The 23,948-nt window shown below is 37.6% G+C and overlaps 1 protein-coding gene across 3 annotated transcripts; it reads left to right on the top strand.

Moving 5' to 3' along the window:
* The first annotated feature begins 17 nt into the window (after positions 1 to 17).
* Positions 18 to 23,239, top strand: CIRSR (corepressor of RBPJ and splicing regulator). Of its 3 annotated transcripts, XM_086465702.1 has the most exons (10): positions 18 to 139; positions 1,073 to 1,167; positions 1,716 to 1,789; positions 2,969 to 2,982; positions 3,085 to 3,140; positions 3,519 to 3,567; positions 3,776 to 3,893; positions 18,928 to 19,034; positions 20,481 to 20,566; positions 22,298 to 23,239. In XM_086465702.1, exons 1-10 carry the CDS (start codon positions 68 to 70, stop codon positions 23,022 to 23,024), a joined length of 1,398 nt encoding a protein of 465 aa, XP_086321828.1. In that variant the 5' UTR covers positions 18 to 67; the 3' UTR covers positions 23,025 to 23,239. The 3 variants fall into 3 exon arrangements, with proteins under 3 accessions (XP_086321828.1, XP_086321829.1, XP_086321830.1); XM_086465703.1 differs by lacking the exons at positions 1,073 to 1,167; positions 1,716 to 1,789; positions 2,969 to 2,982; XM_086465704.1 differs by lacking the exons at positions 18 to 139; positions 1,073 to 1,167; positions 2,969 to 2,982 and having other exon boundaries at positions 1,719 to 1,789.
* Positions 23,240 to 23,948: the final 709 nt, after the last annotated feature.

Below are 23,948 nucleotides of genomic sequence, written 5' to 3'. Positions count from 1 at the left end.
CCCGGCGGAGGCGGCCAGCTGAGGGCCCGTGCCGGGAGCCGGTGGCTCTCTCCCCGCCGCTGCTGCCATGGGGAAGTCGTTCGCCAACTTCATGTGCAAGAAGGATTTTCACCCCGCCTCCAAGTCCAACATCAAAAAGGTGAGGGGGGGCCGGGCCGGCGGCGGGAGCCGTGGCGGCCCTTGCCGGGCGGCTGGGCTGGGGTGAGGCGCCGTGGCCTGTCGGCCTGTCGGTCGGCCTGTCGGTCGGTCGGTCGGCCGGTCGGCCTGTCGGTCGGTCGGTCGGTCGGTCGGTCGGTTGGTTGGTCAGGCAGGCAGGCCGGTCGGACGGACGGACGGACGGCCGCCCTGGGGGAGCCCGGGACGAGGCCGGGTGGTGTCCCGGTGGGCGTGAAAGGCTGCTGGCACCGCGATGGCGTCAGTAGGGCAGGTCGGCTCCTCAGAGGTGGGACGGGGTTGGGGCAAGGGGGAAGGAAGAAGCAGGGAAAGAAGTTAAGAAACAGATGAAGCTTCAGGTTTACTTGCTCATAGGCGCGTATAACCGTCGCCTTTTCCTGGCTCCAGCTCTTCAGCACCTGGTTCTCTGGGTAAATAGGCACCGTGCATCGTCTGGGACAACATCCGCCTGTCACGATGTGCTAGTCTTTTCCTGATATTTCGCGCCTGCCTTGACCTGGTTCCAGGTTTCTCTTCCCCAGAGCGGTACCATTCCAGGAGCTCCCGAGAGAACCTGGGGTTTGGGGTGTGGTGAGACTTAGGTGATGAAGTGTTGCTACAGAGAAGACTGTGGCACATCCAGGGTGTTTTCTGAGCCTACTTTTCCGTTTGAATTACTGGACTTTTCCTGTCTTTTCAGTTCTCAAATGTTGGAATTGTAGCTTATCAAAATTACTACTTGTGTGAAGTTCAGTTGTTGAAAAGCTGGATTAAAATATTACATTTCAGGTAATTAGGATGGGTTCTTTCCTTTCTTAAGTATTTTCAGTAGATTAAGCCAGTTAAGTATTTATATGTGAATACATTTCACAGTAGTTTTTGTATTTGTTTAAAGTAGAAACGTACTTGTTGTAACTAGGTATGGATGGCAGAACAGAAAATATCATATGATAAGAAGAAACAAGAAGAATTAATGCAACAGTATCTGAAAGAACAGGAATCGTATGATAATAGGTGAGAATTGTCATAAGATCACACACTTTTGTTCTTCCTACTGTCTCTTGTCTTCATGGCAGTGAAGGACATATCATTGTGAGTTATTTGAAATACTGTTTCCCATTGACTGTTGTAGGAGAGGACAGTGAGTCATGAATTGATGTCTGATTAAGCAGAGGTCACAAGAACTTCTTTAAAGTGGCTTGTGTGTGTCTTTTAATTAATTCCAAAATATGTTACATTGCACAGAACAGCGGGTAACCTTGTATGACAATAAATTTGGATCACACAGAAATCTGTCTTTCATAATTCTGTGGACACAGTTATGTTTCATTTGTGGCTGAGATGTGTGATTTTTGGTACAATGGAGCACACAGAAGTACTGACTGGTCTCTCCGGTTTTTTGATACTCAACTTTTGTAACTCAAATTAACAAATGAAAAATAGCCAGTTATTATAACAATTTCTTGCTGAACATCTCTGGTTTGTGGTTGTTTCTTTGTAATAAGTAATACCAATGTGAATGTTTTGTGTGTAACACCCCAAATTCTGTCCTTTTGATTTAGGTTGCTTATGGGTGATGAGCGTGTGAAGAATGGTCTTAATTTCATGTATGAGGCCCCACCTGGAGCAAAGAAAGGTACTGCGGTTTCCTGACCATGAGCAGACAGTACTGCAAAGCTAAAAACCTCCTGAAGAAATACGCACAGTCTTTTATTTTAAAATAATGTATCATAGTGAGGCAATGCTAGAAGGTATGATTTTTAGTTTTTCCTCTGGGAATATGCAGACATATATAGTATGTAATAATTTTGATTTCACAATACTTTAATTTATTTCAAACTGAGAAGGGTTGGTGTTTTCTTAAGCAACAGTTCAAGGTGAAGGCAAAAAAATAGATAAAATATCTTTCTGGGCAAGAGCAGAAATTCTGTCCTTGACCAAAGGTGTTTCATTAGCTGATTATAAAGGCATTGGATGAGGAGGACTAGACCTTACCAAGGTGATGACTTGGACAACACAAGCCAATTGGTCTGCTCTCCTTTTCTAGAAATAGCAGGGTCACTTTTGCTTAAAAGTTCTGCCCTTAATTCAGCTTGAGGTATGTCAAGCGTAGGAAATAGCAAAGCAAGAAGTTAATTAGTGGAAGTTTTATAAATAATAAATACTGACATTCTGTATCGAAAAGTGCTGGCTGACCTGATTCTGGTGGGTCTGACTACAACTGTATTTAGTAGATTCGTAAACTGAAGTTACCGGTGGATACTCATATCAGTCACTTAATTTTAGCAAAATCTGAATGTAGTGCAGAACAAAAAAATGTATTCAATTTAAAAGAAAACAAGTTCTCTTTAAAATGCATCTTTCCTGTTGGAAATGCTTGGATGGGCTCATTCTTGTAGGGCGAATTTTGCAATTATTTAACTTTAAAAGCTCTTAAAGTAATCCCTTAAACTTAGAGCAAATGCAATTTTAAACTAGCGATTTTTGCTAAAAAAACCCAAACAAACCTTCTTTAAGGATTTAAAAATTAAATATTGTCGCAACTTTCACAAAAAGAGTTTAAATTTTGTATTTGTATGTGAAGTCAGTATAGTTTTAAAAGATTATTCTGGTTTAACAGGATTTGTAACCATATATTAAAGGCTGATTATTTCTAAGTGTGCTCTATTTAAAGAAAGTTACTTTCTGAGTATTTGTACTATTGTATTAGTATAAACTGTAAAATGTTTTGTCTCCAGCTTAGGCACCAGCTGCATTTTACATGTATACTTAATGTAGCATTTCTTTTCTTTCCATGATTGCTGAAAATTCAAAGAGGAAACTAAAGAGGTATTTCATTACATCATTTCTTTGTTTTCTTGTTTTCTTACTACTTACTTAAAATGTATTTAAAAAATAACCTTCAAACTTCCCATGTTTTCTGTTTTATAGCAAGAAGGAGAGACTGAATACAAATTTGAATGGCAAAAAGTCGCCCCTCGAGAAAAGTAAGATGTCCAGATTTTATCCGAATAAAATTTTTCGTCTTACTTACCTTTCATATCCTTTTCTTTTCTTTTTCTTTTCTTTTTTTTTTTTTTTCCCTTTTTCTTTTTTTTCCTGTTTTATTTTTGAGCAGGACACTTGTGTAAATCATGTCATGTCCTGGCAGTTAACAGTTCCACATTTACAGGTTTTACTAATTTCCTTGATCAGTTTTTGTTTTAATATTACATCCTTACTTGAAAACACTTGAAACTAATGTTTACCAGAAGTATATCTCTGAAATGGATACTCACTTAACAATAAAAGCTAGTTTTGTAATGATGGTTTAAAAAAGAGTATAGTGAATTGAGTATTTGTTTTCTTTTGTGTTTGTGTAACAGATATGCTAAGGATGATATGAATATCAGAGATCAGCCATTTGGTATCCAGGCAAGTTACATAAATTTCACTCTGTGGATGTCTTGGGTATATTTCAAATGTTATCTAACTGCAGAACATTCACATGGACTCTCTTAATTTTATCATCTGTTTCTCAGTGAGTTTAAAAGCTTTTCTGATGCATAATAAGGTAGACATTTCTGTAAATGTTAAGCTGTATTGATAACTAAATAATGTCAATTTTGTTTTTTCCTTTTAGGTGCGGAATGTGAGATGTATTAAATGCCACAAGTGGGGACATGTAAACACTGATCGAGAATGCCCCTTATTTGGCCTTTCTGGAATTAACGCAAGTTCAGTCTCCAGTGATGGTTCAGGTAGGCAGTGAGTGACACTTATAACAGTGCTGGTTAGAAATCTTGGGGGAACTCATCCCATTTAATTTTAGAAGGTTTAAATTTATCATATTTCAAAGAGATGATGAAATGGGGAAAACACTTCTTTATTCCAAATGTAAGATTCACAATTTCAAGTTATTTCAAATGACAGGGACCTAATTTTCTCATTACTAACACATTTAAAAAAGATTCCATAATGACTGATGCTTTGATTATGTCTGTGGCAAAAACCAAGAAGCTGCAATGAGATTGTTTATATCAGAATGGTAATATTTGTGTCACCAAAAAAAAAAGAATGTAATGGATTGCCAAAGACTGTCCCAGTTCAGATTCAGACAAATAGCTTGGAAAAGCTGGATGTATCAGTATATCTTTGCTAATCACTTGGAAAAAATGAGAGGTTTGGGGTTTTTTATGTATGTAATTGTGCTTCTATAAGTGAACAAGGAATTGAAACCTAGATTTCCAAATGCTGGTTTCCTTTCAGCTGGCTTGGTGTTGCTTACTGAACTACTTTTTTTTTTTTTCTTTTTTTTTTTTCCCCCCCCTCTATTAGCTTTCCTGTTACTTGAAGTCACACAGTCACACAGCATTTAGTGTTAGATGAGGTTTAAAGAAGTGGATATAAACATTCAAATTGAGTAATTTTTTGCCTACAATACTTTGTTTTCTGTAAGTTGAACCAAGTTTGTAACACTTTTAAGATTCTTAGGAGCGTGGCATGTTAAAGAAACACCTGGTGACACAGGTGAGTCTTCAGCCTTGTTGTACTGCCCCGTAAGATGACGTGCTGTGTTGTGTAATTTTTCAGGGATACCATTACAATTGCACACTTGATAACATCTTTTTTTTTCTTCTGTCTTTCCTAAGGGTATCTTTTTATGTCGTAGCTCTTAGATTTATTACATATTTAGCCTATGAACAACCTTGCTTTTCAGAAGTGGTCATCTAGATATGTCATTTCTTTGAGATGAGGCCTGGAAGGCTTAAGTTAGAGGAAATAGTGCCTCTTACACTGCTCTGCTTTTAGGCGCTGTCTGATGATTATACCTTTGTATTAGCCATCCTGTAGTTGACATTCTCAGCCTTTCTATTCAGTACATTATTACATTAAATCATTTTCTTGCGTCATTCTTATGTTAGAAGTAGTTGTGCTTGGAGTGTTTGGTGGTGGTAGAGTTATATCGTGCAGCTCTTACATGTCAGGTAAGCTTTTATGCTGCAGAACTTACTGTTCTGTTGGGGTTTCTTTGGTTGTTTTTTTTTTTTTTTTTTCCCCCCAGTTCAAATGATGTGGGTAAATTTTAGGAGTGTTTGGCTGGGAAAGTGGAAAGTATTTGTACATGCTTGCAAAAACTTGAAAATGGATGACTTCTTATTCATAACAGCGCAATATGGACACTTTGCAGTGCCAGTGTAAGACTAACTGCTTGTTTCAAACCTAACTGAACTATCTAGGTGTAGGCAACGTTTGACTGCTGTGGGCGTTTCCTAGTCAGAGAGATGTTCTCCAGGGTAGCTTTCCAAACTGTCTTTCTAAACCTAAAAAGAGGGATTTAGCACATATGATTAATTTTGCATGAAGGGATGTGCTGTAGAACTACTTAGGTGTTCTCAGACTGTGCCAATGCCCTCTCGTTTTCAACTCTGGAACTTCGAAGAGTGTGTGCTATGCTGAGCATAGACTTTTGTAGGCTGAGGAAGGATTTCAGGGCGTAGGGGTGGGCGACAGATCACAGTTTGTATATATAATTTGTAAGACACTGTTCTTGGGTTTGATTAGTCAGCTGTAATGATACTGCTACTTTCTCTTTCTTTCAGGGAAGCTATGTAAAAACACTGTAGGTAAAGTTTAAAACAATTTTAAGTTCTTGATTTAATAGCAGATACAAGGCTTATAGGTAGTGGTAATATAATTAATTAGATTATCAGGTAAAAGGTTGTCTGCTTTTTCTAACCTCAGGAATACAATCCTTTTATCAAACTTCATCTGATTTAATAACAAGCTAAATTACACTCCTTTGACAGCTTTTGGAAATTCCAGGTATGTAAATGAAGCACTACAGTTAAGTAAGAACACAAGTTACTGAATTCACTGATTCTCTTAAGGCTCATAATTCATCAATGTGGTGTGTTAAAGCTTACATCACATGTTTAAAAAAAAAAAAAAATTTTTTTTTTGTTTGTAGCTAGACCCTGACACCAGTCCAGTGTTGCTGGGAACGGGAGTAAGTAATTATCTTTGCATTGCTGAGAATTCTACCCAGTTGTTACAATGCTGCATTTCTGCAGTTGGCTCTGTAAAATTAACCTGTGCTGAGGGTAGAATAGTGTTTTTACATTTCCTGACAAGACACTGCAAGATTAAAAAGACAAATTCTATCATGTTCTGATCAACGCTCCCCAGTAATGTAATCTTGTCTTGACCATTTCTCTCTATTGCTCTTTGTTTCCTCTCATTGCTTCTACTTTGTTACTAGCCCTAATGCTGAATTGGTGTCCATCTCCAAGAGCCTTCTTCTGTTCCTCTGTACAACACATCTCCTCAAGCTCTGCTTCTTCCTGCTTCTTTTTATCAGTAATTGCATGCACTCCTAATTTGCTTTTATGTCTCTAGACTAAATTCCTGATTATTTTATAGTACTGCAAAAATGCCCATTGCCATGCTGTTCTTACTTAGATTGGCTGGAACTGCAGAAAATAACTGCTTTGTAAGAGACTTTATGAGATCATCTTTTTATGAAACCTTTCTGTGTTTCATGAACTGATGATTAGGTTTAAAAAAACCCCAAAAGCACTTGAATTGCTTCCCACCCACCCCCACACCCCCCTGCCATATGTCACAAGTGTCTCCTCATGCTTAGAAAACTGTTAAAAAGCATGTAAATAGTCCAGAGTTTTCATTTATCATGATTGTCAGCACACAAAAAAAAAAGGTACAAAACCACTTGGCTTGTAAGAGCTGAAGTCCAAACATCAGTTTTCAGAAGCTGTCTGTTCATTTCTAGAATGTAGAAGAAAATATGTGCCTCTGAAGAGAACAATGAATAGGGATTTCAAAGATAAGGAGTGATTGCTTATAGTATACAGCAAGTCTGGAATGTGTATTTAATTTATTTGACTGTGATTTTTAATAGCTAAATGTGTAAAATAAAAAAAGTTTGCAACCAGCTCTGAAAAAAGAGTTGAAAAATGTTGGTCTAAATTATTACAGCAAATAATACTTTTAAAGCTCAGGAAGTAATTGAAGTAATGTAGAAAGTCATCTTTGAAAGTTTGTCCCTAGCTTGTGTGTCATGAAATTGAAATATAAATATTGTCTCATAAATGAAAGAGTACATCTGAGAAATATAGATAAAATAAGGAATAAAGGTGACACCAGAATAAAATTGTAGTGCTACAGTCAATATACCAGGACTCCAAGTAGTTTATGAAATTAATTGTATTAGAAGGACCAAATTTAGGCTATAAATCATTGAAACTTTGGGGTTTTTTAAAAAAAGCAAATCTTTGGAGTTTTTTTATATGGTCTTTGAAAAGAGCTGTGTTGCCTTGAAGTGATTTACTTGATAGCAGTTGATTTCCTCTGATTTATAGTCTTTTCATCCTAATAAAAGATGGTCTCGCATCCTTTTCTTGCAAACTGAACTGAATAATTTTTTTCTAGGCAGTGCGTGGTAGTTGCACTACCTAAATTTAGGTCAGTGTTCTTCAAACTTTGAAAATACTCACCCTTGTTAGAGCACACCGTGCATCAGCACAGTGTCAGAAGGTGCTAGTCCGTGTGCTGCAGAGCATTCTGGCTGATAATGAATCTCTAAGCAATCAGTGCTTGGGAATCCTCAGCCTCGTGGTTCTGAATCTGATACTCTGAGGACATTGGCATCACTAACCTCTGCAGAAGTGGCTTTTAAGAAATGATCTGGCTTCCCTGTAGGGGACTTTTAAGAGGTCTAGTTCTTCTGAACCTAGTGCTTTTGCTTTAGAGAAGCACACTGAGCACACTGGAAAGCGGAATACTATGTTTCGTTCACTTCTGTCTTCGTGCATTTACCCAAATGTGTTTCTGTCCACAGAACAGTAATGGTAGGAACTTCAGATGCTGTGCTGTAAAGGACTGAAACATCCTGTACATGCAAGTTTAGGAACGACAGGAGAAGTTTATTATATACCTAATTACTCGTGACTGAATTCCATCATGTAATAATTTTTGCAGTCTTTAAAAACCTAGTATAGAAGGGTGATGGCTCTGAGGAGTATTACTGAACAGAGTTAATTAACCTGGAAAGGAAACAGGGTGGTTTAGCCCAGATAGGCAGCTCAGCCCCACACAGTGCTCGCTTACTCCCCTGCAGCAGGATGGGGGAGAGAATCAGAAGGGTGAAAGTGAGAAAACTCATGGGTTGAGATAAAGACAGTTTAATAAGTAAAGCAAAAGCTGTGCACGCAAGCAAAGCGAAACAAGGAATTCATTCACTACTTCCCATCAGCAGGCAGGAGTTCAGCCATCTCCAGGACAGCAGCGCTCCATCATGCTTAATGGTTGCTTGGGAAGACAAATGCCATCACTCTGAACATCGTCCCCCTCCTCCTTCCCTCAGCTTTATATGCTGAGCATGCCATCATGTGGTATGGAATATCCCTCTGGTCACTGGGGTCAGCTGTCCTGGCTGTGTCTCCTCCCAGCGTTTTGTGCACCCGCAGCCTCCTCACTGGTGGGGTGGTGGGACTCTGTGCAAGCGCTGCTCAGCAATAACAAAAACATTCCTATATTTGTATCAACAGTGTTTTCAGCACAAACCCAAAACATAGCCCCTACAAGATACTATGAAGATAATTAACTCTATCCCAGACAAAACCATTTCAAACGGTGGTAGTAGCCACAGTATTGCTAACCAATCTTTATGCATGTGTAAAGGACTGGTGTTCCTAATTGGAGGGACATTTTCGTCATTCTCCTTGATCAAAAGCAAAACTTTTTGACAGAGAATGAGTATATAAAAAAAATTGTTTTATTAGGATAACCAAATTATTGCGTTAAAAACACCAAGAGCAGCCTTTTCCCATCCTTCCCTTTCTTCCTCCAAAAACTTGATCTTCAAAAGTCTTAGTTGAATGGTGACTTCAATTTAATAAAAGCCCAGGGAGTAATGATTTTTTTTTTTAATGCCCAAATCAATGAGTTTCAGTAGGATGTAGACTCCTTATTTCAATGAAGAAAAGTTTAAGTAATGCAGAAGCCAAATTCAAGAGCACTGGACACAAGTTTAGTTTGTGTTTTGTTCTAATTTTTTCCTGCTTCAGAAAGAGAGTAAAACAAAATGTCTTATTTGGACTCAAGATGTTTTTTCAGCCTCAGAGGAAATGTTTGAGTTCAGATGAATGAAAATGAAACTCGCATGTCTGATTTATTTGCATTATCTAAAGTTCCTGCTCTGTTTCTCTGTGAGGAAAAAGAAGTTACTGATGGCCTAGGTACTTTTTTTTTTTTTTTTTTTCACATCATAAAATAACCACCAATACAGGCTTTTTCTTTCCCAGAAATTCTGTAATCTGTGAGTCTCTTATTTCAGCGGAAGGATACTTGTCTTTGAATCTGATGTGAAGACTGCGTTGTAATCTTCCTCTCTGCACATAAACTGATCAGCAATTGATGTTTTGGATTCAGCATTGAATGTCTTGTATGCGAAGACTAGTCACGGGCTTCAGTTTACTCCGGTGGAGCTGCTGCAGGGCAAAAGCGTGTCTGTGGCACAGAATGGTGTTCTGTCTTTCAAGATCTGACGTACACTGCAGCACTCCAGAAAGCAAAAATAATTACAATCAGTACCTTAACTTAGGCCTGGTGACTTGGTTATTTTCCTTCTGGGACCATTTTACTAATCTAGCTGGTAATTCATACAAAAAAAATAATAATCTTACCATTAAAAAAGCGCCTATTGAATAATACCTCACCAGTGAATAGAGATTATTTTTGCAATAAGGCAATTTCAGTGGATGTGGTTATCATGGGATAATCACACCCCTGGGGTACAGCCTTGTCTGTAATCTCCCAGGAGTGTAATTATTTCATGATAACTGCACCCCCTGGTGTTGCATTATTTCCATTATGAAATTCTTAGTTTTAGATATAAAGTAACTTACTTTGATCGCTGGAAACTGCAAAGTAGTGTTAGAATGTTCCAGCTGTGAGGCTTACAGAGACCAACTTATAAGATTTACTTCTCCTTTACAAAGCTAAATTAGGCAATCAAAATGCTTCTTTGGGCTAAACAGATTTACAGTGGTTTTTACTGATAAAATCCTAACTTTCAAATTTCAGACAAGATGAAAATATCAGTTGTGGTTCTGACTTTATGTGCCACTATGTATATATGCATGTATAATATATATAATATATACCAGCAAAAAAAACAGTCACTGCATCTAAAAGTTTGCCTGTTTTTACAATCCTTTTTTATCATTAACCAGCAGCATCTGTTGATTTTTGTGCTTTGCAGTGCTTTTTTTTCGTGAAGCCTGAAAAGCCTTTGACTTTGTTAGAACAGGGACCAGTAGGTTTTCTGTGCAAGTTATTTTGAAGTAATACTGTTATTTCATTTCAAAATTGCCTGTAATTGTCTCAGTCACTTGATCAGGTAAAGTTAGGACAGAATAAGTATTTCCTTTTTTTTCCTTCTTCTTTTGGTGTTTTTTTTTTTTTTTTTTTCCCCTGCAAGCAATCTATCTTGTTCAGTGAGGGTTGCGGGGGGTTTGCTAAAAAGCTATGAAAGTTTACATGCTTACAATTTTTGTTATAGGTTTTCTAGAACAAATAGCCTGCTAGGGATCTGCTACTGTCTTATGAAGAAAGGTATTAGTATCTTATGAAGTAACGCTAGTGTCTCAAATGGGGAGGTAACGTTACGAATGGCGTAGCTAGAAGAAGTGCAATGGTGAGACTGAAAAAGGTTCTTGTGCACTTGGCCTATGAAGCCTAAGCCTGGAGAGTGGTGGGCATCCTGCTCTGCTAGGGACTGCTTGGAATGGTTGCAGCCAACTGGCTCTGTGTGTGATCTGTCCGGTGACATTACTGAGAAGGACAAGAGTATTGTAAAGTGATTAGCATGTTGTGGAAAATTAAGGCAAATAATAGTAACAATGTAGTGGAGCAACATGTGTCATATGGTCTATGAAGATAAAGAAACTCTAGGTATGTCTCTGCAGCTGCAGCCTTCTAAAGACTAGATACCTGCAACTAGAGTTTGTGCCCTCGCTTTTCATTGCCTGAGCACCCCTAAACTACTTGTGGTTGTGGTTTCTGTCAGTCTGTCACCTAGTGTGTTCAGCTGATCTTTAGCTTTTGGGTGAAATTCCTTTCCGTAGTAATTGAAATTAGCGGTCACGTGAAGACAGCAGAAAAGGAAATCTGTGTTATGTTTTGTCTATGTCTCACTGCATTTTTTCAGTGACAAATACGGTACTTTTGTTTCCCAGCAGATAAAAATCTACATTGTATCAGGAATGCAGTAATTGATTTAAGTGTTCTCTTGAATCTATGACAAGAAAAGGTATTTGAATGTATTAACTGTGAATATTTGTATAAATGGTCATCTGTAGAAACATACAGTGTGTGAAACCTTCCTTTATGATCTGCAGCTGAGACCTTTGATTGTGAACAGTAGGAACCTTAACTAAATCTTCACATAGTTTAAGAACTGTCACATTTTAGAGTAATTCTCCATTTATGTTTCAGAAGCCTCTGTATTTGGTATGAATGCGTAAAATACAGATTTCTATTAGAAGTCTTGTGCTTGGCATTTAAGCAATAAATATGGATTCTTATAGCAGTTTGATAATGTTAAATGGTTTTTACTACTCAAAAAAAAGTGAAAAGGGAACTTGGGATTATCTGAAATACCCTATGACAAAAGCATGGCAAATTATACTTAAATGCTGTGCTAAAGTGTTCATTTAAACTGCAGACCCTCTGAAAAAGAGTTAATTAAAAGCCAGAGGTTTTTTTATTCATTGATTTCTCTCAATGCCAACTGCAGCAGTTGCTTTGAAGTGTAAATATGATCTGAATACAGTCATTTCTGAAATTGATGAAAAAAAAATAGTAAAAAAATACCAATTATGAATTAGTGGAGGCAGCATTAATTTGCTGTGTTCTTCATGACCAGGATCATGATCACATAACTTTGATACTAGCTCTTTGTCCTTTAGATAAATGTCTTCTTGTGTCTTTGTCACAACCTCAATAAAAGTTCACAGACAATACGGTGTGATTAGGCTTAGTCTGTAGGGTTTTTTTTCATTTTTTCTATTTTTGTTCAATTTTGTTTTAAGCTATATATATATAAAAAAAAAAACTCTGTGGAGAGCACAAAAAAGGTATATGGACGTATTGACAAAACTATCTATGCTGATTTTAAAGTTAGTTTCTCTTTTAAAGGAAAACCTAAAAAGCCTTGGATCATACGTTACGCCTTTGCTACCAGCCAGAGAAGGCAGCATTCTGAATTCCGGGTATATTCATGCTTCGTGTGATTGTGTGCTAAACTGAAACACACCAACAGAATGGTTTTCTAAAACCTGGTTAATGCGAAAGAGCTGTTTGCATACTTCCTGGAGTATTTATTTATTTACTTATTTTTCCACAGCAGAGGGTGGCTTTAATATCACTGTTAGGTAGAAAATCAAATTTAAATTTAGAAGGAATGGCCTCACGTTGTCCAAGATGCAGATAACAAAGACAACATGCTTTAGGCCTACTTTGTCAACAAAAATTATGTAGTAATAAAAGATAAGCCTCGAAAGTATCTTGTCCTTGATTCGTAAATGAACTTTTAAACGTGGTAGAGTGGAATATACTGAGTGTGATGTATACTGATGAATTTATAGCAGATATGCCAGCATGCTTTGCTTACGTTTACATTCATGTAAACTATCTCTCTATTACCAAGTGAGGAGAAGTCTGTTGGTATGATCGTGGTGACATTTTTAGTTTAAAATGGTCACATCTGTAAACTAAAAGATGTCCCATACCAGGACACATTCTCAGGAAAGGGAGGCTCTAGAAAAGCCCTGTTCTAAATATTCTGGTTTGATGATACACAAAATGAGTATTAGTTAAAATAAAGGTTAAAAAGTTGTAGTTAAAATGACACCATGAAGAATCTTCGGCCTTTTTCAGTAACTTTTATGTTGAGTACCCCATTTCATTTCATAACACTATATAACTGCAGCTACTACCTAAGTACAACTGGTTACTGTAATTTCCCCTGCTACAGGTGGAAGAAGTGGTTACACTATTACTGCTTCTGTCTTTTTGCTTCCCATATGTATTCCACAATAAAAATCCATTTAAAACTTAATTGATTGCAAAGAATAATTCAGTTGGCTCATCTGCACTGGTGACAGCCGTGAAAGCTTTTATCAATAAATTGAGCAGATACTGTCAAGACTATGCGTCATGACTAGATAGAAGTAAACCTGCTATTTTTGGTTGTACTGCCAATTGTAACAATATGGTCTGTCCTTACTGCCACCGAAGCTGTTGCAGAAAAAGTGGTATTTAACCAGAGTTGTTCTGAAAAGAGGTTTTGGCATACTGTTCTCTAACAGTGGATAATTTGAAGAATGTGCTTGAGGCATTTTAATGGAGGCCTGCTAGACAGTGTGTTACAGTGAGCATTGTTCTCCTAAGAGGAGTCCTGTGCCTGTGCCTCTTAGGGGAAGCGTTCTGTCAACAACAGTGTGTTACATACACTCTGCATGTGTAGCTTCAAGAGAAGTACAGGCAGAATCGAAAATTAATTGCAGCTGTAGGTTTCTCTTGCTTCTAGGACAGGAGTGGCGTGGGAGAGCTTGCTGTAAGCTAGGCATTTAAGTAATTGAAATTGTATTTCCCCCCTGGTTCTTTAACAGAAGCAGAACTGATTCTGTTAAATTGATCTCAGTTCAGTGTGATAAGAAACTGGACTGCTCTTTGTTATAAAACCAGCAAATTTACAGTATGTTGTAGAAATCCTAGTATGACATCCTTCTGCAGTCCAGTATAATTGATGCTCATATAGGCTTCAGAAAACATCTATTTACGGCTCTTCTGTTTTGTACGAATATTATAAAGATGCATCAACAGCTGTCAAGCTAAGGTTGCACTCAGGTTGTATTTTGTGAAGACTAAGATCCTTCTTTTCACACTTCGTTTAGTGGTTGTGAGTTTCTGGATTTTGTGCCCCAACTCTGAGTCAACTCAGCTATTTTTTCCTTAAATAGTATCTTAAACGGAAGATAACAGAGAGGAAGAAACTGTAGCCCATTTGCTTGACAACACTATTTTTTGGGAATTATAAAGGCCATGAAAAAATATTTTAAAAATCCTCTGGTGGGTCTTTAACTATAGAGTCTCTTTTGTGCAAGCCTTACATATGTAGTTTTAAGTACCTGTAGCTGTAGAAAACTTAAGTTGCCAGTTGTCTTATTGCATAAAAAGAAGTATGATATCAGCATGAAATTAATTCCACTATGTGATAAAAATCTTTTCTGAGCCTATGAATTAATTTTAAAGCAGATAAATGTTTTCGTTTTAAACAAGTGTCATCTGGATAAGTTTTAAGGTGGGTTTTTTTTTCCTTTTTTTCCATATCAAAATGTAAATTCCAGAAAATAAGCTTGACAGTCATATTCAAAAATAGCAAGGTACTGTGTTTGACTTGTTTCAGAAAGAATAAGAAACCGGTGATGAAATATTGTAACTTTGGACTTATTTTTAGTTTGCTGTTGGAAGAATGCTGAGAGACTAGTTGTCAGAAGTTGTAGTGATCAGCTATTTTTACAGGGTTCCTCTATCTAGTGTTCTGTCAGCTCATGGCATAGTGTCATCTCTAGATGTTTTCACATGCGTGAGATCACACAGATAGTTTTTTCACAGACTGTCTCACAAGTCCATCAGGAATGCATGTATGAGGACACCAGTTTTCATAGTACACAAAGTGTTTTTCTGTGCCTGGTGTGGGAGTGATTTTCTGCAAGTTGATGGGTGCTGTTCAAGAATGCTTAGCTACTCAGTTCCCAAGATTTTAGCCAACTGAGAGCCTCTCATCACAATCAATCTTACTGCCTGTTTTACAGTTTATGACTTAACTGGAACTTAACCAGATGAAGATATGTGGCTGTCAGGTGTACTTAGTACTGTTTTGTCTGAAGATCTTGGAGCTGATGTAGTCATAAACCAAAAACAGGCTGAAAAGATTTACCTCTTCAGCTTACCAGGCAAACCAAGTATGATCACAGTGGGCATGGTCGCCTCTCCAACAAGCAGGACTCCACAGTCAATTCGCACCAAACCAAGGAAGAGGCCATCTACCAGCCACTATACTGGTGGCTCCAAGATTTAAGCTTTAGCTCCTAAATAAGGAAGCCAAGGACAATTCTGAGAAGCTGAGTTTTTCAAACCTCTGTTGAGTGAACTTCAGTGTTAGGGGTTTCTTTTACGGTTTTTGTCTCCCTCGTTTGTATTACCCAGGAGAAATCCTCTACTTAATTTTATAGTGTGGAAATTGGAATGTGATTGTTTGCTCACACATTTAGGCACCTACGTCTTTTATGAGTCTGTGAAGAAGCAGCCCAAAAAGAAATGTGTAACAAGCCTCAGTGCTGTCACATAAAATAGCTGTGCCCAGGAATTCTGGAAGACCTCAGTCACTGATATTTCAAAGAAAATCAAATCTCATTCTAAAAATCATTGAATTATAGATCAAAAGCAGTCTGTCGAGGCATGGATGGGAGAAGACAGTCACCAAGCATTTGATTCCTTTAATTCCAAGCAAAGGAGTTTAATTACAAGAATAAAATTTTTTCTTGATTCTCATTGTTGTGTTGCAGAAAGTAGGTAGTAGTAGAGGTTTGCTATTGAGCTGTGGAGCCATTGTCAAATATGATGTCTTAATTGAACTTCTCAGTCTGGACTTGTAACCAGATAGAAAACAGTCCCTTTAGAGCAGATCAGATACTGTTTTCTCCCTACTGTGGTCTAGCATTGTTACCTGAACAAACATTGCAATGTGGTCTTGGTGTCATTGGGGAGCAGAGGTTCAGTGGCATCAGCTGTTCGGAAAAAAAACATGAGCAGGTTTGCCTGTGTCATACTCTCAAAAATGTTAATGTTTTTTAAACTGTAAAGATCACGTGCTGCTAGAGAGTCCTCCGTTATCAACCATAGTGGACAGCATGCTTGTGTGGTGTCTGACTGGGGTCTGCGTGCAGAAGCGTTGTGAAATAGGGCTGTGATTTGACTCTGCTTTCATTTATGGGGTTAGTTTATTTGCTGAATCTCACTTCCTAGTGTTTTCTAAAACCTTTAATTACGGTAAAAATAATGTACGTAATAAAGCTTTGTGGAGATTCTTGCATCTCCTCACAAGCTAGGCTGAACCTAAATTACTGTTTCCTGAATAATTTGTTTCATAAACCACTCAAGGTTCTGTAAGTGCATTTGGTGTAGCTTGTATACATCCACAAATCAGGAATAACAGTGGTTTGTTAACCATCCTTGTCATGGTAATGGCATGTTGCAACTGAGATACTGTAGATGGAGCTATGAATGTCTCCTTGATGTCATTAATAAACAAGGAAACGGAAGTCATACAAGTTCATTTTTAGCCTGTCTTGCTTTCCTCCTAAGCTTACATGCCTTTTTATTTTTTTAAACCTCATACAGATTTCACCTCTAAAAAGCACATGGAAGCTAACTCCAAGGTTTGTGTGCGGTTGCGTGTTGGATCCCAGCCTGAGCAGCCACTCTGACAGGTCCCCTGTTCACTTGTATGGATCGGTGTGTTACAGCACAGCTGGCATCCATTGCGCACAAATGCACAAAAATCAGTAGTATGGTGCAATGAAATGGTTTTGCTTACCTCTTTCCAGTGAAAGGTTGTTTCTAGAAAATAATTTTGAACTGGGCTTTTGAAGGCCGGTATGCCTTCATGCCTCTCTGGTCTCGATTCTGTCCATGGTCCTTGTATGGAACCACAAAGTCAGGGCTTCTGTCTTAGTTCTCTTGCAAATCTCCTGTACAGATTTGGACAGGTTGTATTCCTCTGTTGATCTAATCACGCTAATGGGAATCATTAGGTATCCACTACACATCAAAATGTGTACAATGCTGAGATGCTGGAGGGGGAATAGCTGGCAAATTGGTTCGGTTGCTTTGTCTGTACTTAGGTACTGCCTTTGAACAACAGGGGGATTCCAGGCTTCAGTCTGGTCACACATTTTGGTTTCCTTGGTATGGTGAAATCTTCTTTCTTGACTCTACACTTCGTCTCCATCCAGCTTCCTCATACAGGGCTTGGTTTTGGTTTAGTATTTGACTGAATTGTATGGCCGGTTTATGTGGCCTTTTCAAATCAAGACATCAGCTGGTACCAAATTCTGGTTAGGTTTCTGTCTAGTGTTGGTTTCTGTTCCAGCCAGAGCAGATTTGGGCAAGCAGAGCAAGGGTTTAGATTTGAAATAAGCAGAAATGTAGACACTGGGGCCTGTATACATTCATTAACTATCAGTGAGCTGACAATTACACTATAACACATCAAAACAAAAAAAAAATCAGTAAAATATAGGGGGGGGAGGTTAACCTCCTACTTAATAAAAATGTAAACTCTAAAGGGTTTTAATAGGTCCTTTAATAAAGGACGACTAAAAGGTATCTCAGAAAATTCTTCTGCTTGGGAAAATAAGGAACTGGTGAAAAGAAAGTCACTAATGCAGGGGCTCCTTAAACCATTTTCAAAGTTTTATCTTCTTCATTCCTGCTTTACATATAGGCCTGTTTGTTTCTGTAAGCAGTGCATTATACAGGAAAACCAAGGAAAAGTTGAAGTTGAAATTTTTTTTGAGAAAGTGCTATTTTACTTTCCATAGTAAAAATTTCCCTTTACTTTCCATACTTTTCTGTGTTAAAAATCTATGTGTTTTGTCCATCACAACTAAGACACTCTTAAAACCACAAAGCAGGATCAGTATGTTTTATGAGACCAGTTAATCTTATAAATTACAGTTAGTTTACTGAAGTTATAGTAATCTTGTGCTCCATGCTTTATTGTACATTCCTTCTAATTTAGATTCGCCTTATACAGTGGTGCTAATTCGTTGACAGCAAGGCCAGGGAATTAACTGGTAAGGAAACTTACTGAAAGTGACCTTACAAAAGAGTGTATGTTTAGGGTGAAGAAAAAGTGCCTTATCAGACAAGTACATGAGGTTTTGATGATCACAGGTATCCATTTAAAGCAAGAGTGAGTTACAACGTTTGTAAATTACACAATCAACTCTGAATGATCCAAAATACGTCCGATGTTTTGCTCCTTGTTAGATGCTTGCAAATTAAGAGAACATGCCTAATCCCAAACACCTACTCTAATGTAATATACAGTGTATTTTTTAAGCTGATAAATCAGAAATCTCTGGAGAGGTAACAGCCTAGAGACCCAGCATATTTGGACATACCTAGAATAAGTAAGGACATAGATTTTTTTTTTCCCATATATTTATTTATTTTCCATATGTGTACTGAGTTTCTAATAATGGTTACTTTCTACACTTAAGTTCAGAAATTTGTGTCATGAAAAATGCCTTATTGGTGACATGCTAGAAGTGCATTTTCCCATTGTTTTAGGAGAGAGGAGGCACATAAAAGTCTTACTTAATGTGCTCTCTTTAGGTTTCCTGTGCTTTTTTACTGTAATAAGAATATATTACTAGACTTACCTAAACATATTGTTTTTAACATGACAAAGTTACATAAGAGAATCCCCTTGTACTTAAAGAAAAATGCAATTATTTTCAATGCTGAATCTCCAGACTGCTGTTTTAGAAAATCATATCTGATTATTTGCTCAGCAGAAGATTATTGAGTTGATTTAGCTGTGATTTTACTTAACAAAGCTTCAACTGAATTCCTACTGTGGAGTCCAAAAAAGGTAGAGAGATATAAATGATACATTCAAACTGTGATTTTTGTGAACAGGGCCATCAATGCACCCCTCGGAGCTAATAGCGGAGATGAGAAACAGTGGGTTTGCACTGAAACAAAATGTACTGGGGAGAAACTTGACCGCAAATGATCCATCACAGGTAATGATCTTTTTACCAGTAAGCTGAAAATGTCTATAAATCTAAATGTGATTGCTTGTGAATTGCTACTTAATGTTTTCAAATATGCATATCCATAGGAAAGCTGAAGAGCCATACCAGTAGAAAAACATCTAGAAACTTACTGTTTTCCAGCTTTGTTTTAGGCAGAATGGTGAATCATAAATTACTTCTTTTCAAACCACATATAATAAACAAATCCCTCCTCTGGGTGACTAGAAATTGAATTTTTCATAAAGGGGGTGGCTAGGGGGGTTGCCACATGCTTGTGATGCAATGCTAGCCTTTGGATGAAGTTTGAGGAAGTATGCACAGACAATGACTGACAGGAATGCTCTATTTCAAGATTGTTTTACTTGATTGACTATTGTTACATTTATTATTTCTGGGAGTGAAAACGTTTTATTGCCTTAGGCTGCACAGGGTGCATTTCTAATTGAGGTACTTTTATTAAAGTGTAAAGTGAGCCACCATGAAATGACCTTTGTTCATATGGCAGGACAGTCAAACCACTAGTAAAGAAGGGACGACGGCCCTCAGCTGTTAAAATCTTGGGTAAATCAACAATTCCTTGTGTCTCCACAGATGGATGTACCTTTGCAGTTAACAAAGCAACGCAACCCAGAAAAATGTAGCATATGGGTACTGTTAGATGAATCACAGTGATATCAGTATGTTCGGTTTATGTTAGGTGTGGTGGGTTTTTTCTGGAAGAGCTTTTTAATCTTTATTTCTTCTTTCCCCTCCTGAGTGTGGCTAAATTAAAAACATCACACAGAACTGTAGTGTACCAGATGCACATAATTTGAAGAATTCAGGGTTTTCCAAGTAGCTATGCTTTGCTGATTGCGTTACTGTATGTAGATTATATGATTGCAGTATTTTGCATTGCTAGAACGCTTTATGAACATTTAAAGACTAATAACACAACAGTGAGGTAGATGTGTTAATACCCATTTTCCTAATGACTAAACCGAGACAGAAAAGTAATTTGCTTAAATTACTCTGGTTTCGAGCAGGACTAGCGTCTTACCTATTCATCCAAGCATGATAACAATGGAGTGACTTATCCTGGAGAATCATGTGGGCTCCAAAATTGGCTCATTTTTATTAACTATTTCAGAAACATTTCTTTCCCTAGCAGTGATTTTTTTCATATGTTACTAATAATTCCTGTTGTATAACCCCACATTATAACACCTACTCAGCTTTGAGACAGAATGTGGGGGGAGTTGCTTTGTAGTGAGTTTGCTGCTCTTTCCAAAGAGTCATAAGCTGACTTAGTAATACAAATATATTTGTGCCTGTGCAAAAATAAGGTACATAGATGCATCACTTTTAATACAGAAATATGAATGAAGAGATTATTTTTATATGTAAGAACTTAATGTCTTACCACATTTTCCTTGTCTTACCACATTTTCCTAGGAATTTGTTGCAAGTGAAGGAGATGATGATCCAGAAGTTGAATTTTTAAAATCACTGTCAACCAAACAAAAACAGAAACTTCTAAGGTAGGTGTGGTACCAAGCGGAGGGGATCTGTATCGCCAGTAGTTCTGACTCCATGGTTGTCCCTGTAACTCTTCTGTGCCACTGAAGAATTTAGCACCATCAGTACAGGCGAACATCAGCTTCATTTACCGTACACGTGACCACAAATGGCATTATGCAGTATGTTATTTTAATCTGGTTGTTTTGTTTTAATCTGGCTGTTCTAATCTAGTCATGATGCCTTTGCACTGGGGCTCATTTCCAATTTAACTGGGATACTGAAATAATAATTGGCTCTCTGAAGATGCTGCCAGTTGCTATTTTAAAATATTATTTTGCACTCCATTGTTTACATTGTCTTCTTTCAGGATTAAAAAAATCCTTGTTTACTGGTTTACAACTTGGCAAAGTTCATTATCTTCTGCTGTGCGGCTAAACTGAACCTGACCTTGCACCCTGGGGCTGAGGTTCCACACTGGCTCCACACTGCTCTCGGATCAGGGTTTCCAGTTTGCTGCTCCAGCAGAGGGAGCGCCCTGTGGGTTTGTAGTACTAATAAAAAGTTAATGAGGTTTTCAGTCTTTGCTTCTATCCTACTGATTTCATGTCAGGTGACTTTTTTTTTTTTCTCTGTTAATTTGCAATGTTATCTTGAAATAACCTGAAAATGTTTAAAATGAAAAATACTAACTAACTACTGCCTGGTAGATCCCATACAGGTATCCCTAATTAAAATGGCCTTTTAGCTTAAACGATGTTCTGTATGTGGGGAGTGGGAGGGGGGCAGAAAGGTGCATGGCTAAGCAGTAGGTAGGTACATGTGGTATTTGCATTTATAATAAATAATTCTTTAAAAATGGGTGGCTTGTTGTATCTTTTAAATAAGGAATGTGTATGTAGTTTGAGTAATTGAAAATGGTATTTTGTTTGAACTTCTGCTGGCCCAACACAATGAAATTATAATACTTTATATTTTGAAAGCTGAAGTTCAGTAAATATTTTGGTCCTTTAGATGTTACTGGTCTGAAGGGATTTTTTTTTTTAATGCACTGAAAGTAGTTTCATTATTCAGTCACTGACTTTTTCAGAAGAATAAACACTGAAAGCAAGGAAAAGGCTAGGTGAAAGCAGTCAAATGGCAGTGAATGCATGTACATGATGGAATATTGTACTTATGGCTAGAAAATTTAAATTTCTAGTTGTGACTGAAGAGGTTATTAAACATATCCATATTATTTGCCTGGAGAACTCAAGAGATGTAGGCTTTAGAGTCTCAGTTTCCATCATTAGTAGAAAGTCAGTGTTAATTGTGGTTTTTTTGTTTTCAGAATCCCTTCTAAAAACGCACAAACAAAAGCAGCAATGATTTTTTCCAAAGTCTCCAGAGCAGGCTGACAGCAGAAAAAAACCCCACACACTTCTGAATGTATTTATTCCTAGTTACAAGGCCAAAATTGCTGTATCTTTCTTACTTTTTTTTTTTAAATTAAAGAATTAAAAAAATCATATTCCTCCTGTTTTGAGGGAGCAGCTGTGGATTACAGGAGGATTCTTACTGTGGTTAACATCGGGTTAGAATTTTAAAAATAATGCTTTGTTGAAAGAGGAGAGGAATTCAACGTGGTTTTATGGAAAACAGTGTATTTACTGTGTAGGCCATTAGAAGTAGTGAAGTTTAAAAGACAATGACTTTGTAACTTAGAATACCTTAACACGTCTGATTGCGCTGCTTTTCTGTTTTGAAAATAAAAGGAAGCTGGATCGTCTGGAGAAGAAAAAGAAAAAGAAAGACAGAAAGAAGAAAAAACAGCAAAAGAAGAAAAGCAAAAGTAAACACAAGAAACATAAGACGAGATCCTCTTCCTCATCTTCCAGTGAGACTTCAGTAAGCAGCAGTGATAGCGAGACTGACAGCAGAGATAAAGCAGCACAAAAGAAGATGTATTCTAAGAAAAGAAAAAAAGCCAAGTTTTCAGAGGCTAGCAGCAGCAGCGATTCAGAAGGAAAGGCAAAGACGAGGAAGGAAAAACTTTATGAAGAGCTCTCCAGTAGTCACGGTAACAAGGACAAAGACAGGGAGAAGTACAGACTTTTAAAGCGAGATAGTTCTGCAGAGAACAACAAATGGAGCTCCTGTGAGGGGGAAAGAAAGTCCAAAAGCAGATACCATAGCACCATCAAGAGAGAGACTGAAAGAAAGGAGAGGGACAGTAGAAGCCAAAGCATGGATGAGGGGAGCAGGAGAAGCCCTTGCACAAGTCACAGCAGTTCCAGGCAAAGGCAAATAAGAAAAAGTCCAAGTCAAAGCCCTGGTGGAGAGCGGCACAAGAAAAATGAAACCAGAAGCCCCAGCACCGATGTGCACAGAGAGAAGAAAAGATGTAGAGAGAGCTATGGGGACAAGTGCAGTAAGGCAGAGCACAGAGAAAGGAGCAGACGCAGTAGAAGCAGAAGCAGAGAGAGGAAAAAAAACAGATAGTGTAGGGGACAGGTGCAAACACGAATGTCTCTGTTTTCTGATGAATACCTTTAACAAGGGCTCAATTACCTATTGCTGTTAATTTTCCAACCTCTGTAACTAGCATTTCCTGGATAAAGCCAACAGCGACATTTCTATAATGTTGGATTATTTGTAAATTAGGTATAAATGTTATGGTATTTTTCTTACTGTATAAATATACTTGTTGGCAAATACCTCTTGTATACATGTAGTAATTCATAGACCTAATTTTAGGGTTTTAAAATATTTCAGAGCAGTACATGATAGTCTTGGTTTTGTCAGCGATGATTTCTGTTTAGATACAGCTGTGAGGGGAAGCAGAGAGCGACTGGGAAGAGTCTTGGGATATGCTAAATGCTAACAAACATTTAAGATAGTTCTGGATAAAATCGCTGCTTCAGAGATCAAAACATTGTATTGTAGAGGGTTTTTTTTTCATATTGAAGCATTTTTCCTAAAGTTCCCTGTAAGAGATCAATTTCATGAGTTAAAACAACAGAGAGACATAGTTCACATAAGTGTGTAGCCAACATTTTTTGACCTCCTGCAGTGTACAGCTTGGTCAGGGCTATCTAAACATCTTGAACCCCTGTTGGTATGTGTCAGTACAATGTCAAGTTATTGTTCAATAATTTCTCAAGACATGAAAAGAATATTTACTGCCTCAACTGTTTCAGGTATTTCATTGTTTGTGGTAGAAAGTTAATGTAAATAGTCATCCTTTTGTTTTCATGAAACAAACTTTTTGGTTTTTAATGATTGTCAGTCATTTTCTGCACACAGTTATGAAGATGAACTTCCATAATAAAATACCTTATTCTTTAAAATCAGTAAGAATTGCTGCTGTCTCCAGAGTTCTGAATCGGTACAAATGCACAAGGCAATGCTTCACAAGGTTTTTAT

Source organism: Leptosomus discolor, chromosome 5 (genome assembly GCF_034619465.1).
Source record: "Leptosomus discolor isolate bLepDis1 chromosome 5, bLepDis1.hap2, whole genome shotgun sequence".
NCBI lineage: Eukaryota > Metazoa > Chordata > Aves > Leptosomiformes > Leptosomidae > Leptosomus > Leptosomus discolor.
The sequence above is the reverse complement of the archived record's forward strand: the minus strand, read 5'-3'. Positions and strand labels throughout refer to the sequence as shown.

Excerpts from the sequence above, each read along its gene's own strand:
- CIRSR (XM_086465702.1), top strand. The coding sequence starts at position 68 with ATGGGGAAGTCGTTCGCCAACTTCATGTGCAAGAAGGATTTTCACCCC. Across the intron at positions 140-1,072 it reads CCAAGTCCAACATCAAAAAG|GTATGGATGGCAGAACAGAA; the intron begins GTGAGGGGGGGC and ends TGTTGTAACTAG. Across the intron at positions 3,894-18,927 it reads AGTCTCCAGTGATGGTTCAG|GGCCATCAATGCACCCCTCG; the intron begins GTAGGCAGTGAG and ends TTTTGTGAACAG.